This window comes from Panthera leo, chromosome F3, assembly GCF_018350215.1.
Source record: "Panthera leo isolate Ple1 chromosome F3, P.leo_Ple1_pat1.1, whole genome shotgun sequence".
Classification (NCBI taxonomy): Eukaryota; Metazoa; Chordata; class Mammalia; order Carnivora; family Felidae; genus Panthera; species Panthera leo.
Window position 1 is genome coordinate 21,870,620 of NC_056696.1, and position 12,260 is coordinate 21,882,879.

Genomic DNA, 12,260 nt, shown 5'->3' on the forward strand with positions numbered 1-12,260 from the left:
TTAAATTAAAAAAAAGGCCACCCCCCCACAAAACAAAGAGGCAATATGCCATCTTTGAATCTTCCTATTTTTAAAATGGTATTAGGGGTAATCTTCAATAGTGTTTGTATCTAATTTCCTCTTTCATTCCCCTCTGAAATTCATTGAGATTCCAAATTCTTCCCTTTCATGTTATATTACAACAGCCCTCATCTCTCAAACCTCTCCATCCCCCTGCTCATCCCTAAGTATGACTGACCTATGTCATCCTTCACTTGTGCCATTCAGTACCCTTCAAATGTTGATCCAGACTCTAAATCTATGGCAATAAAGGCCAAGAATAAGAAAAGGAAACATGTTAAATGTGATCTTCTCCCCTAGAGGCATGAGATTAGAAGCAATCCACAAGCAAATACTGAATTCCCACAACAGAAAATGAAAAATGATCCCCAAGAGGAAAGTTATTGTATATTTTGAAAGAGAAATAAAAATTACAAACATAGAAGACTATGAGAAGATATTCTGGTCTAAATTACTATGAATTTGCCAGCAAATGCCTGCCTTTCCAAAATAAACCGAGTGTCATAGAAACAGGCACCCTATTAGTCTTGTCATTTTTGATCCCAGCATTTAGAACACAGAAGGAGAACCATAAATATTTGTCAAAGTAATGAATGCATGGAAAGTTGATCAAAACAAAGTTCAACTCATGGAGATAATGAGATGAATAGAAGGACATGAAGATTCTATAAGTGTGGTGGATGGACTGGGCATTCTCAGTAGAATTCTAGACGATCTTGTAAAATGGGCTGAAGATAGGAGATCATGGCATACATAGGAAACATCTGGGAATTGGCCTGGCAGGAAAGGAGACTATGTTTGGGAAACAGGAAAGAAGGCTTCTTGAGAAAAAGATGCTTCAAAAGTGAGGAAAAAGTGAGAAAAAAAACCCTGTGACCCCCATCTTGACTCCTCACATGATTGTGTGGCTTCCAGCAATCTGCCTACGTTATCCTTGACTCAGTTTCTTCACATATAAATAAAGATACCTACCTCATAGGCTAATTTTAAGTGTTAACTATTCTAGGGGAGAATATCTAGCTTATCTTAAACACTCAAAACTGTTTTTTTGTTCTTTTTATTTTGTACACTGTCATATCCTTAGTTACGAAAACAGTGCCTGGCACAGTAGATACCCAACAAATCTGTGTTGAGTTAATGAATAAATAAGATGGAAAGAGATTATAGGCAGCATTAAAGGTAGATGATTTGGGGCCTAACATATTAGGCCATCATATATAATAAGCTTCTAAATTATTTTTTTAACCTCTTTGTATTTTTTAAAAATATTTTAATTTAATTTTTTTAAGTAGGTTCCACCAACGTGGGGCTCGAACTCACAACCCCGAGATCAAGAGTCCCATGCTCTACTGACTGAGCCAGTCAGGGTCTCCTAAATTATTTTGGAAAAGATAAAAACTTTAACTTGTACCTAAGTGCTCTTATGATGATGATGAAGAATTAAGTACCAGTACTTCTGGATACATGCTTTTCCTCATTTTAATTAACATCTAGTATTTTCCGCTTTAAAGAACTGTTTGCGAAAGAATTTTAAAAGCTCATTATTATGCATCATTGGAACATGTTGAATAAGTTGACACATAACCTTAGAATATGCCTACCAAAGTAATCAACTGAATGAATGAGGCTGTTTAACAGTGCATTTCCCTGTGGCAGTTAAATCAACAAGGTCCTGGGAAGGAGAGGCCATATTCCCTCCAGATCAAATTGGGGGTTTATGAGTCCAGCACGCTCCATGCCCAGGCATATAAGGTGTAGAGTTTCTGTGTGGTCAGAAATTCTGCCTCCAACCAACAGACCTGTGTCCTGCCACTTGCTCTCCTCTCCTCCTATGACATCAAACTCTTCAATAATTTCAGCCAGTAACTCAATGACATTTTAAAAATCATTCACAAAAACTTTATCGCATATTTATTTTAGGTGCCTGGCATCATGATCAATGTCTCTGGAGGACACAAGGTAAATAAGGCAAGTTACAGTTTTCAAAGGGTTTAAATTTATAAGTAAAAGTAGAAGACAATATGAACACTGATAATAATTATTATCATTATCATATTAATTGCTTCAATTTATAGTGTCTCTTACATGCCAAGCCCTTAAATTACATTATTTTACTTAATAATAATTTACTTAATAATATTTTACTGTAAGATATGTATCATTGTTTCTCTTTACAAGTGAGGGAGGCAAAATTTGGAAAAGTTAACCAACGTGTCCAAGATCACCCAGCCAAGAGGCAGCAAGCAAGGATTTGAACACCCAATTTGGTCTGACTCCAAAGGCCCTTCATTTCCATACCACATGTTTTGGTATAAGTCATTCTATGGTAGGTTTCTTAAAACAAACAAACAAACAAACAAAAAAACCCAGCACCCACCCCCGCCCCCACCCAATGAAATACCGCCATTGTAAAAGCACCGAGGCAATGTTCAGTGAGAAAGAATTTGGGAGGACTGAGTAAGTGCAGAAACCTGATGCTAATGAGAAACCCAGGCTGTTGTCACGATGTGAGCAGAAACAGAGCAAGAATTCTCTAACGGTGAACTAAAATTTAGCTTTAGCAAAGAAGGCCAGCTAGGATCTCTGGGAAAATAACCCAACAGAAGCATACAGCTGTCAGAGACAGGGTGGCCTTTTCAGAGTAAAAAGTTAAGCCAGAATGTTAATCGAAGATGAAAATTTGCCCCAAGCCAACAGTGGCCATGGCCACAAACTTGGAAACCATCTTCTATGGAGTTGGCAGTCAGGGGTCTGCATTAAAAGAATTTCTGTTCCTAGGGTCCACAACTGGCAAGCAACTGACAGTCCATGGGAAGTAAATATGTGCTGTGTTGCTGAAGTATGAATTAGTAAGCTACGCTATTCAGGTGGTGTGGGAATGAATGATTTAGCTAATGATTGAGTCTAATGAACTCTCCAGCATCCTGCCCTGGCAGTTTTATTGTTCTGTTTTATCATCCCTTATCAAGAAGCTTTGATTCTGATAAAATTTGTTTCCTTGGTTACAAGTGAGGGGTTGGGGGAATAGTCAAGAAAGAGATAAAATGTCAGTGAATACTGGAATTCCTACCCGGCTGGGTATGAAATGTACCCACGTGTACGTTCACACACACACACACACACACACACACACACACACAGGAATCACTTGAACACAAGTCTCAACGGTCATAAAATTTAAGAGGAAGTTCACATTCACTCATGACCTCCCATTCCCCCCTGCCAATTTACTGCCTAGGCTACTATTACCTGTACAGACTTGTCTATGTTATTAATTCTGGGCATTTGCGAAGGTCTTGGGGGTATCTAGCATGGTATAGGATATAGATACACGTAGGTAAGATTCCCATTTATTGAGCGGCTTCTGTTTGCAGGTTATTGTACATACATCACCCGATGATTCACTATAGCTATTATAATAGGTGCTGTTACATCTGTTTTAGAGATGAGGAAACTGAGACCCCAAAAGTAGCTTATTCAAAGTCACACAAGTGGCCCCTTTGAAATCTAAATAAGATATAAAGCCCAAGGCCTTACTTCTACATTCTATGCCAGAAACATTCTTAGAAGCAATTTAAACCTGTTTTATTAATTAATGTTTGATGAGCTATATTTCAGGAAAGTTATTTTGGAATTCAGTCCATTTTTGCTTAGGCTTTTGCTTGTTCATCTACGTGTCAAACTACTTTTGAGAATATATAAATAGAACTGTATCATTCTTTATAGCAAATAGCTTAGCAGACTTTATATAAACCAGAAGTGAAAGCAATGAGAGAAATGTAGTTGTTTAAATTATATATCTATATCTATCCACTCACACATTCAGACTATATAGAGGTATGTAAATATGCAGATGTAAATATGCATATGTATGTGTGGGTATTCTTTTATTTTTCCAAGTCTAACAGGGTATTTACATATTCTTATATTCTATATTTTTTTTCCATTTGAGGACAAATGGTCAAGTTTAATGCATTTAATCCCAAGGAATACATAGGTTTGAGTTTGCTGGTTTCATACCAGATATAGGATTACTATGATATTACCCCTTAGTTCTCTTCCGACAGCATGGGGTTTTATAAAACACAACTCTATTTTGAGAATGTCTGTTCACCCCCTATAAGTTAAAAATTAAAATACTGATTTTCTCTTAATATTCTTTAAATTTTTACAATCACCACAGAAACAATGTAGCCTATGGATTTCAGATGTCCACTGATTGTAAGATAAAAGAAACAAGAAAAAGATAAATATATTTAGAAAATGATACATGCTATAAACTTTACTAAGCATGTTTGATGTGAATTATCACATATTATTCATAAGTAAAGGCTGACAAGAAACCATTTTAGAGTTTTAGGAACTGAAGCTTATTAGGGAAAAATTTCATGTTTATAAAAATTAAAGATACTGATTAATAAACATATTATGGCATAACTGTTATAACTGTACACAATTGATCACCACTAGTCTCAGGCCAACTAAACCCACAAGTGAACCAGACGTGCCAGAATTCTCTTAATGCACATGGAACACTCATCCACATACTGTGCTTTCTTTGGCATCATTTGTACAGTATCCAAAAAGACTGGTAAGTCAGATAGGATACCTTTCCCTCTCCATTTGATACCTTTATTTTTCTTTTATTCTTTTTTTTAATGTGCAAAATCCAATTAGGCTACTGAACTTGGGCTTTCACAACTGATAGTAATTTATTAGACACTATGGTTTGGAACTACAAACCAACATGATTTCAGTTACACAACCACGTTCCTGAATGGTGAATTAGAGATTACAGAATGTCACATAGACGCAGAATCTTAGCAGCAGATTTATTGGGGATAGGAATGACTAATACTGAAGAGGATGACTTGTTGCTGAAGTTCCTAATGCAAAGCATACTTAATATCTCATAGGTGAAAAATGAGAAGGCTGTGACTGATGGCAACATTCCCAAGATATACAAAAATAAAGACGTTTAAAAGCATGTGAGTGTATCTATGAAAGCTCCTGATATTTTAGCAGATTAACTACACTTCTATTACATTCATTTTCCTACTCTTATATTTCCTTTTTATCACATTTCTTCCTACTTATAATTTATTTTATCATATGATGAATACATTAGATACTCTGGGAAAGAAGCTGAGAGTATTAAACAATCCTTCAATCAAATAATAGTATAAAATGTGGGCTCTGCCCAAAAGCAATCTTGGAAAGATTGCTTTTCTTATTTGTGAATTTTATAGGGTTCTTCTGGAGAGTAATAAAATAATTTACAAAAAATAAAATTGTACACTTTGGGTGGCATCATTCATAAACTTTATTTTTAATTAATTAAAAAGGTATTGCTATGTTTATGTGATATAGAAGTATGTGACACCATCAATGATCACAGGAGATACTTACATCAATGTTGTTCAGGGTATTGAAGTACATGAGATCATGCAGCCTTTTGAATGCTTGATTTGGATATTGAAAGTTGAAGGTTGAAAATGGTGATTCGGGGTCATCAAAAATATCAAAATCAGCTATTTCTTTCTCTTCCTTAGTTTCTCTTGGGATACCTAAATACCCAAAGAGTCTTAATTGGTGTGATTTTGAAAACTACAAAATATCTCTAAAACCCAAGAAATAAAACATACAAATAGCCATAAACATAACATTGGGAGCCCCCCACTGGGGTCATGTAATCTGTAGTACGCACTGTTTTGCTCTCACCCATATTCCCTGGGTCGGGATTTCTATGTGTTCTGCCTGGGCAACTTCCAATTGCCAGCAGCTGCATCCCTGTGCCTAAGGACTTTCTACCCCATCCTGCAACTGGGGAAGGTTGCTTTGCTCTCTAACAGCAGGATGTAAAGTCTGGTAAATAACACTCTGCCCCAGGCAGTAGTCAACCAAAGACACTAGGAAGTAGGATATAAATACTCCAGTTCCCTTGCCTATTGCTGCATGAAAAGGAAGGATGATTCTGGAGCATAGGCTCTATTCCTTTTCCTAGAGTATTCCAACAGGATCAAGTTCTCCTCATGGTAGCTGGCTTACTAACACATCTTTGCTTGTCTACCTTCCTTTATCACTTCCCCACTCCCTTACTAAGGTTCCCTAGTCCACCCAAATAAACCATCTGCCCTTGAATTCTTTCTCAGCATGTGCTTCTGGGGGAATCTGAACCAAGACATTATCTGTGTTCATGCCACAGGAATCCCCTACACAGCCTCTTCTTGAGTATTAACAGTGATAGAAGATTCTCTAGGTTTTAAGTACTCTACTGCTCAATAATTGAAAATGCCAGCCAATTCTTCCTTCTCTTGTTTTGAAGTATGACTCCTAGTAACCAACCCCCCACCCCGACTGATCTTTTCTTTGTCTTCCTCCACTCTCTGGAAGATCACTTTCTTTTCCATCAACCCCTGTCAAATCTTCCATGACTATCTTTTGTATCTTTCCGTTCACAACTGCACTTTCTGGTCCGAGGATAATATGATTTTTAGGCCTTGAGCATCCCGCTCGTCAATCTCTAGATCTCCTTTTTGTTAATCAGTATCTTCTAGGATATTGAAGAGTCTATAGACTCTGGATGTAGTAAAACAGGATGACCATGCCTTGAACTTGATTCTCTTTTTCTACAAAATATAACATGGCAACCTGAAATTACTAGCTATGTTGTATTATATTAATCCTGTGGTCACTTAAAGTTCTCAGAGTTTTTGCCTGATTTGTTCTGAAACAAGGGTTTTCTTGCATGGGTGATTTTTCAAAATATTTAACAATCCCTATGACAAGGGCACCGACCAATCAGAACAAACACAAGCCCAGGTTCTGGAGTAAAGCCCCAGAGACTTTTATTGATATGTTAATATATCAGTTTCTGAATTGTGAAGAACTCAGGGGATCTTGGAGTGAGAAAGAGGGGAAGTACTTGGGGTCTCAGGATAGTAGCTATTTATTAAGAGAAGGGAAGAATTCAAAATTTTAATAGTTGGTACAGCAAGTACCATTATGAAACCACTTAACATCAGTCTTGCTCCTTTCCCAGATTTCTACTCTACAGATATAATATATTCCCAACGTACCTGGTGCCTTGTAATTTCTGAAGTTGATGTTGGCCAGAACAAAGTGGATGATAGTTGGGCAATCTTTCTCAACGTCAGGATTCTTGGGTTTAAAGACATAGCATTCCTTCAGTCCTTCTCGATCAAACACATTGGGATCAATCTTTGGAAATGGAAGCTTGTTCATTCTGGCCCACTTTTCTGCAAGTAGAAGTTCCTATGGAGGAGAGGTAAAGATGCATTCGGGAATTTTCAGTTTTCATGTATTCAGTTGGTCTGGCCATCGTTCAATATTCATTAGGTGTTGACTGTGTCCTAGCAATGTGCTCCTTGCTAAGATGAATAATGACCTTGTTCACAAGAAGCTCATTAGTGTAAAAAGATACATAGTTGCCTCCAAACAAACTCGCTATTATGTTAATTCTTGGCCTCATAGGAGGCATGTGAAAATTTACTGATGGACTGAACTGAATGAAATTATATTGATGTAATTGCCATAGGAAAAAAATATTAGGGCTCTGGTTATCTATAACCCTTCAGAGTCAAAGATCTGAAGAAGCTAAATGAGGAACACTCTATTACTGAATTCTTACCTGTATCTTCTTAACACAACCAATTAAAATTAATAAATTTCATGTATGCTAACATATCTGAATTACTCTGAATCAGCTTTTTTAAATCTTCTGTTTATAAAAAGATTTTAGCTTCTGGCCTCAGAATGCTATTAAATGTGTAGTGGCCAAGAGTGGGCCAGACAGGGAAACCAAACATTTAGTTAGTGGGTGTCGCAATGGTGTGATTGTTTCCACATATTAGCTCCCTTCCTGATAAGAGAATTATACATTCCCACCAGAATGAGAAGACACCTACACATAGTCACAGCAGATGATTTGTAGCTGCTGACACGTAATGTGACCAAGGAACACATGTTTTTTTGTTAGCCACTGAGATTTTAGATTTGTTTCTGCATCAAGGCTGACTAAAGGGTGGGTAAGCGCACAGACATACACACACACACACACACACGCACAGAGTGTTGAACTAGAAAACAAATCAATATGGACAGATGCCATAAATAGGGCTTATTTATATTTAAAAATATTTTTCAATGTTTATTTTTGAGAGAGAGAGAGAGAGAGACAGAGCATGAGCAGGGGAGGGGCAGAGAGAAAGGAAGACACAGAATCCGAAGCAGGCTCCAGGCTCTGAGCTGTCAGCACAGAGCCCGACACAAGGCTTGAACTCACAAACCGTGAGATCATGACCTGAGCCAAAGTTGGACGCTCAACCGACTGAGCCACCCAGGGTCCCTGAGCCTATTTATATTTATATACAGTTTTAGGGGGAGTGGGAAAAATAAGAAGCAGACTCTCAGTGGTAAAAGCACAGACTCTAGGGCCCGATTGCCTGAGTTAAAGCACAAGCTCTGAGCCTATGGGCATGTTTCTTAGTGTCTCCATACTCAATATCCTCAAATGTAAAATAAGGAAGGTAATAATAATAATACATATCTCCTGATTGCCATTCGAATAAAATAATCTCTGTACAGCATTTAGAACAGTGTCTGACACTTATGATTTGCTATACAAATGTTTGATAAATAAATGCCAATAAAGAGAGGAAAGAGGTGGAATGGGAAAAGTGAGGAAAGAAAAGAGGAAAAAGAAAGAGAGACAGGTACAGTATTAGAGAAATTCTCATAGAGGTGAGGTATTAGGGAAATGATCACTGCAATCTTAAGTTATTTTAACTACTCTGTGTCATCAATCACATCAATTGATTCGATGATAGTCATCAGTTGCAAATCAAAGCTCCATGCTAGGAGGTGGGAACATCACAGTGAATGAAACTCTTGTAGTTATGGGATTTATAGCCTGGTGGGTAAGAGATAGTGACCAAGTAATTCCTTGGGTTTAAAACTGTCGTAAACGCTACAGAGTCTTCACCATGAGATTTGCAGTGTATGTGGACTATTTCTTCAGAGCATACATTAATTCATTCAACCATTATTATCAGACACCTGTTTTGTTCTAGGCATAAGTCAAAGGCTGTCTTTGAATCCTTGAAGATTATAAATCAATGGGAAAGAGGAATAACAGATATTATAGTGCAATATGATAGAGGCAGCGAATGTGATGGATGGCTTCATGTGTGGGCTGTGCAGCCTGAAAGGCCAACCTCAAACAGAGACACCTTGATTTGCTACCTGGGTGGTCTGAGTCAAACTGCTGAGCCACCACAAGTCAACAGGGACGAAATTATTTTATGGGTTGAAGTATGTAGTGATATTCCCCTAATGGGAAGCATAAGAACCAACCAACCAACCAACCAACCAACCAGACAGGGACCAGGTTGTTCACTATCCCTGAAATAGTAGACTCTCAAACCCATTTCACCTCTATTCCTTCTGTTTCTTATTTCTCAGCAACTTATTTTCTACCACTGTGTGTAAAGTTTAATACTATTATTTTCCTCAGGATTGCTGTGATGATGAAATGAGGTAATGTATTAAAAAAAACTCAGTAATTTATATTTAACAGTATAACTTATAGTTTAAATATTTATATTTGTATATGTATATATATTTTTAATTGTAATTTTATTTTTAAAAATATTTATTAGTTTTTGAGAGAAAGAGAGAGAGAAAGAGAGAGGAGGAGAGCGAACAAGAGTGGGGGAGGGGCAGAGAGAGAGGGAGACAGAATCTAAAGCAGGCTCCAGGCTCTGAGCTGTCAGCACAGAGCCCAATGTGGGGCTTGAGCTCACAAACCATGAGATCATGACCTGAGTTGAACTCAGACATTTAACCCACTAAGCCACCCAGGCACTCTGATATTTGTGTTTATATTTAAAATAGTACCTTAAATTTACATAAAAGTATACATTGAACCTTTCAGTACTCTTGATGCTTCTGGAATGTTGGGAATTTTAAGTTGATTAACTCTCAATGCCATTTACATTTTATTTACAAGAAATAAAAATTGGGGGGAACAAAGGATATAATGTATATTAAAGCAGTTATTTCATAAACTACTAGGCAAAATATGATTATATTTTACTGAAATATATATACAGATATACATATAAATTCTGGTTTGAAATTTGATGAAACTTTTATCACTAGCCCCTTTTTGCTCCCTGTTCCATTGAACTATTCAGTTTAGTTCTTGTTTGGCACTTTCACAATTATTCATTCAAGATTATTCAACACCAAAATAAAACCAAAAGTTCATACTGTGGATCATTTGCGTGAGAACGAGGCAAAAAAAGAGCTTTCTAGTGTTTACAAACATGACTCAGGATGACTAACTATGTGTGGATAGTTTCCTCTTCACAAGAGGAAAAGGAACTGTGTGAGGTAAAAGACCAAGCTATTTTTAGTTAGATATTTTATGCTGGAATCAGGAAGCGATTGAAACTTTCCCTTTCCTGATATGATCCTGCTGTGGAAAACGTTAAAATCCGATGACTGTAGAGATGGTGATTACAGGATGGAAAAACTACCTCCTCCCCGATGTCTCGTTTCTCTGTCAAGACTGAGAAACAATGACACAGTCTATGAGTAGAGCAGACGAGTTAGAAAAGAGTATTTTAGAAGAATGCCATGAGCAAGAACATTGCTGCTTTGCAAATTATGGCACTCTGCCTGAACTGTTTTCTACCACAAGTATCCATTTTGGTTGTTGGACACCTCACACTTCTGATTTCCATAGACTAATTCATGGCAAATTTACATACTACTAAAATGATTTTCTGTGGAGACAAAAATTTGTGAGTACCCTTCAAAGCAACACTTTGTAAGAAGTACTCATTTTTGAGCACAAAAACATTGTGAAGGATAAGAAAAACAGCCTAAATAAAATAGAAATATATACAAACTATAGTGTGAATGGCATATATGTGACATTTTATTTATTTTTATATGTGGATAAATATATATTTATATGTATTTTTAAATGTATAAATATATATTTGTATCTACTAAATTAGCTTTTCTCTAGAGGAAACGAGCATTTTCTCTGCCCAAACCTAGGATATGTACTTTCTATGATGTTTCTCAATATTTACAATCCATTTTTAGATTGGGAAGAGGTATGGAGTATAAATATGAACATAAATTGAATCTTAAAAAAAATGAACGAAGCAAGTAACATAAGATACAATAGATAGGGGTGCCTGGGTGGCTCAGTCGGTTAAGTGGCCAACTTTAGCTCAGGTCATAATCTTGCTGTTCCCGAGTTTGAACCCAGCCTACTTTGGATTCTGTCTCCCTCTCTGTTTGACCCTTCCCCCCCCCTCAAAAATTAATAAACATTAAAACAATAAAAAAAAGATACAATGGATAGAATCTACAGTTTAGAATTCACTATTTTCTGGTTATGATCATCATCGCTTCCAATAAAAAGCATGCTGGTATTAGGATCCAAGAGCTTTATAATGCAATGGGTGTGAAAGTAATTTTGTATATTTAATAACGTAGAGTATTTACATAGCACTTTACAGTTCTCTTTAGTTCTTCACCAAGACGTTACTATAACTTCACAAAAATACGTAGAGAAATTAATGTTGGGCATATCTGCTCATCAATAGGCATCTGATCCTTAATGACAAATACAGGTGTAGTGGGTTGAATGGTGGCCCTCCAAAACAGAAGTCCATGCGCTCTAACATCCCACCCTGCCCCAGAACCTGTGAATGTAACCTTATTTGGAAGAGGGGTTTTTGCAAATGTAATTAAGCTGAGGGTCTCAAGATGAGATCATCGTGGGTTATCTGGCTGGGGCATAAATCCAATGACAAATGTCTTCATAAGAGACAAAGATCCTTATAAGAAGACACACACATATAGGAGAGCCCATATGAAGACAGAGCTGAGATTGGAGTTATGCAGCAACAAGGCAAGGAAAGCCTGGAGCTGGCAGAAGCTGGAAAAAGCAAGGATGAATTCTAGCCATAGAGCCTTTGGAGGAAATGTGGCCCTGAGATACCTACATCGGTGATAATTTGTGATGGCAGCCCTAGGAAACTAATATTTGAGGTAAATCTGTAAATGCTATGTTTAATAATGGGTAGTTCCCTTTATTGGCCACAGTAGATCGATGCCCAGCAAGCTAACACTTGGACTGGCTTGGCCATGATGGT

The 12,260-nt window shown here is 37.1% G+C and overlaps 1 protein-coding gene across 3 annotated transcripts in view; it reads right to left on the minus strand.

Moving 5' to 3' along the window:
• The window catches only part of PLA2G4A (phospholipase A2 group IVA), a 160,110-nt gene that overhangs the window by 3,525 nt on the left and 144,325 nt on the right, over nucleotides 1-12,260 (minus strand). For all 3 annotated transcript variants that reach the window (XM_042926228.1, XM_042926230.1, XM_042926229.1), the window contains 2 exons: nucleotides 7,140-7,335; nucleotides 5,470-5,627 (listed from right to left, as the gene is read on the minus strand). In XM_042926228.1, coding sequence (XP_042782162.1) covers nucleotides 5,470-5,627; nucleotides 7,140-7,335 — 354 coding nt within the window. The remainder of the gene's footprint in view (nucleotides 1-5,469; nucleotides 5,628-7,139; nucleotides 7,336-12,260) is intronic.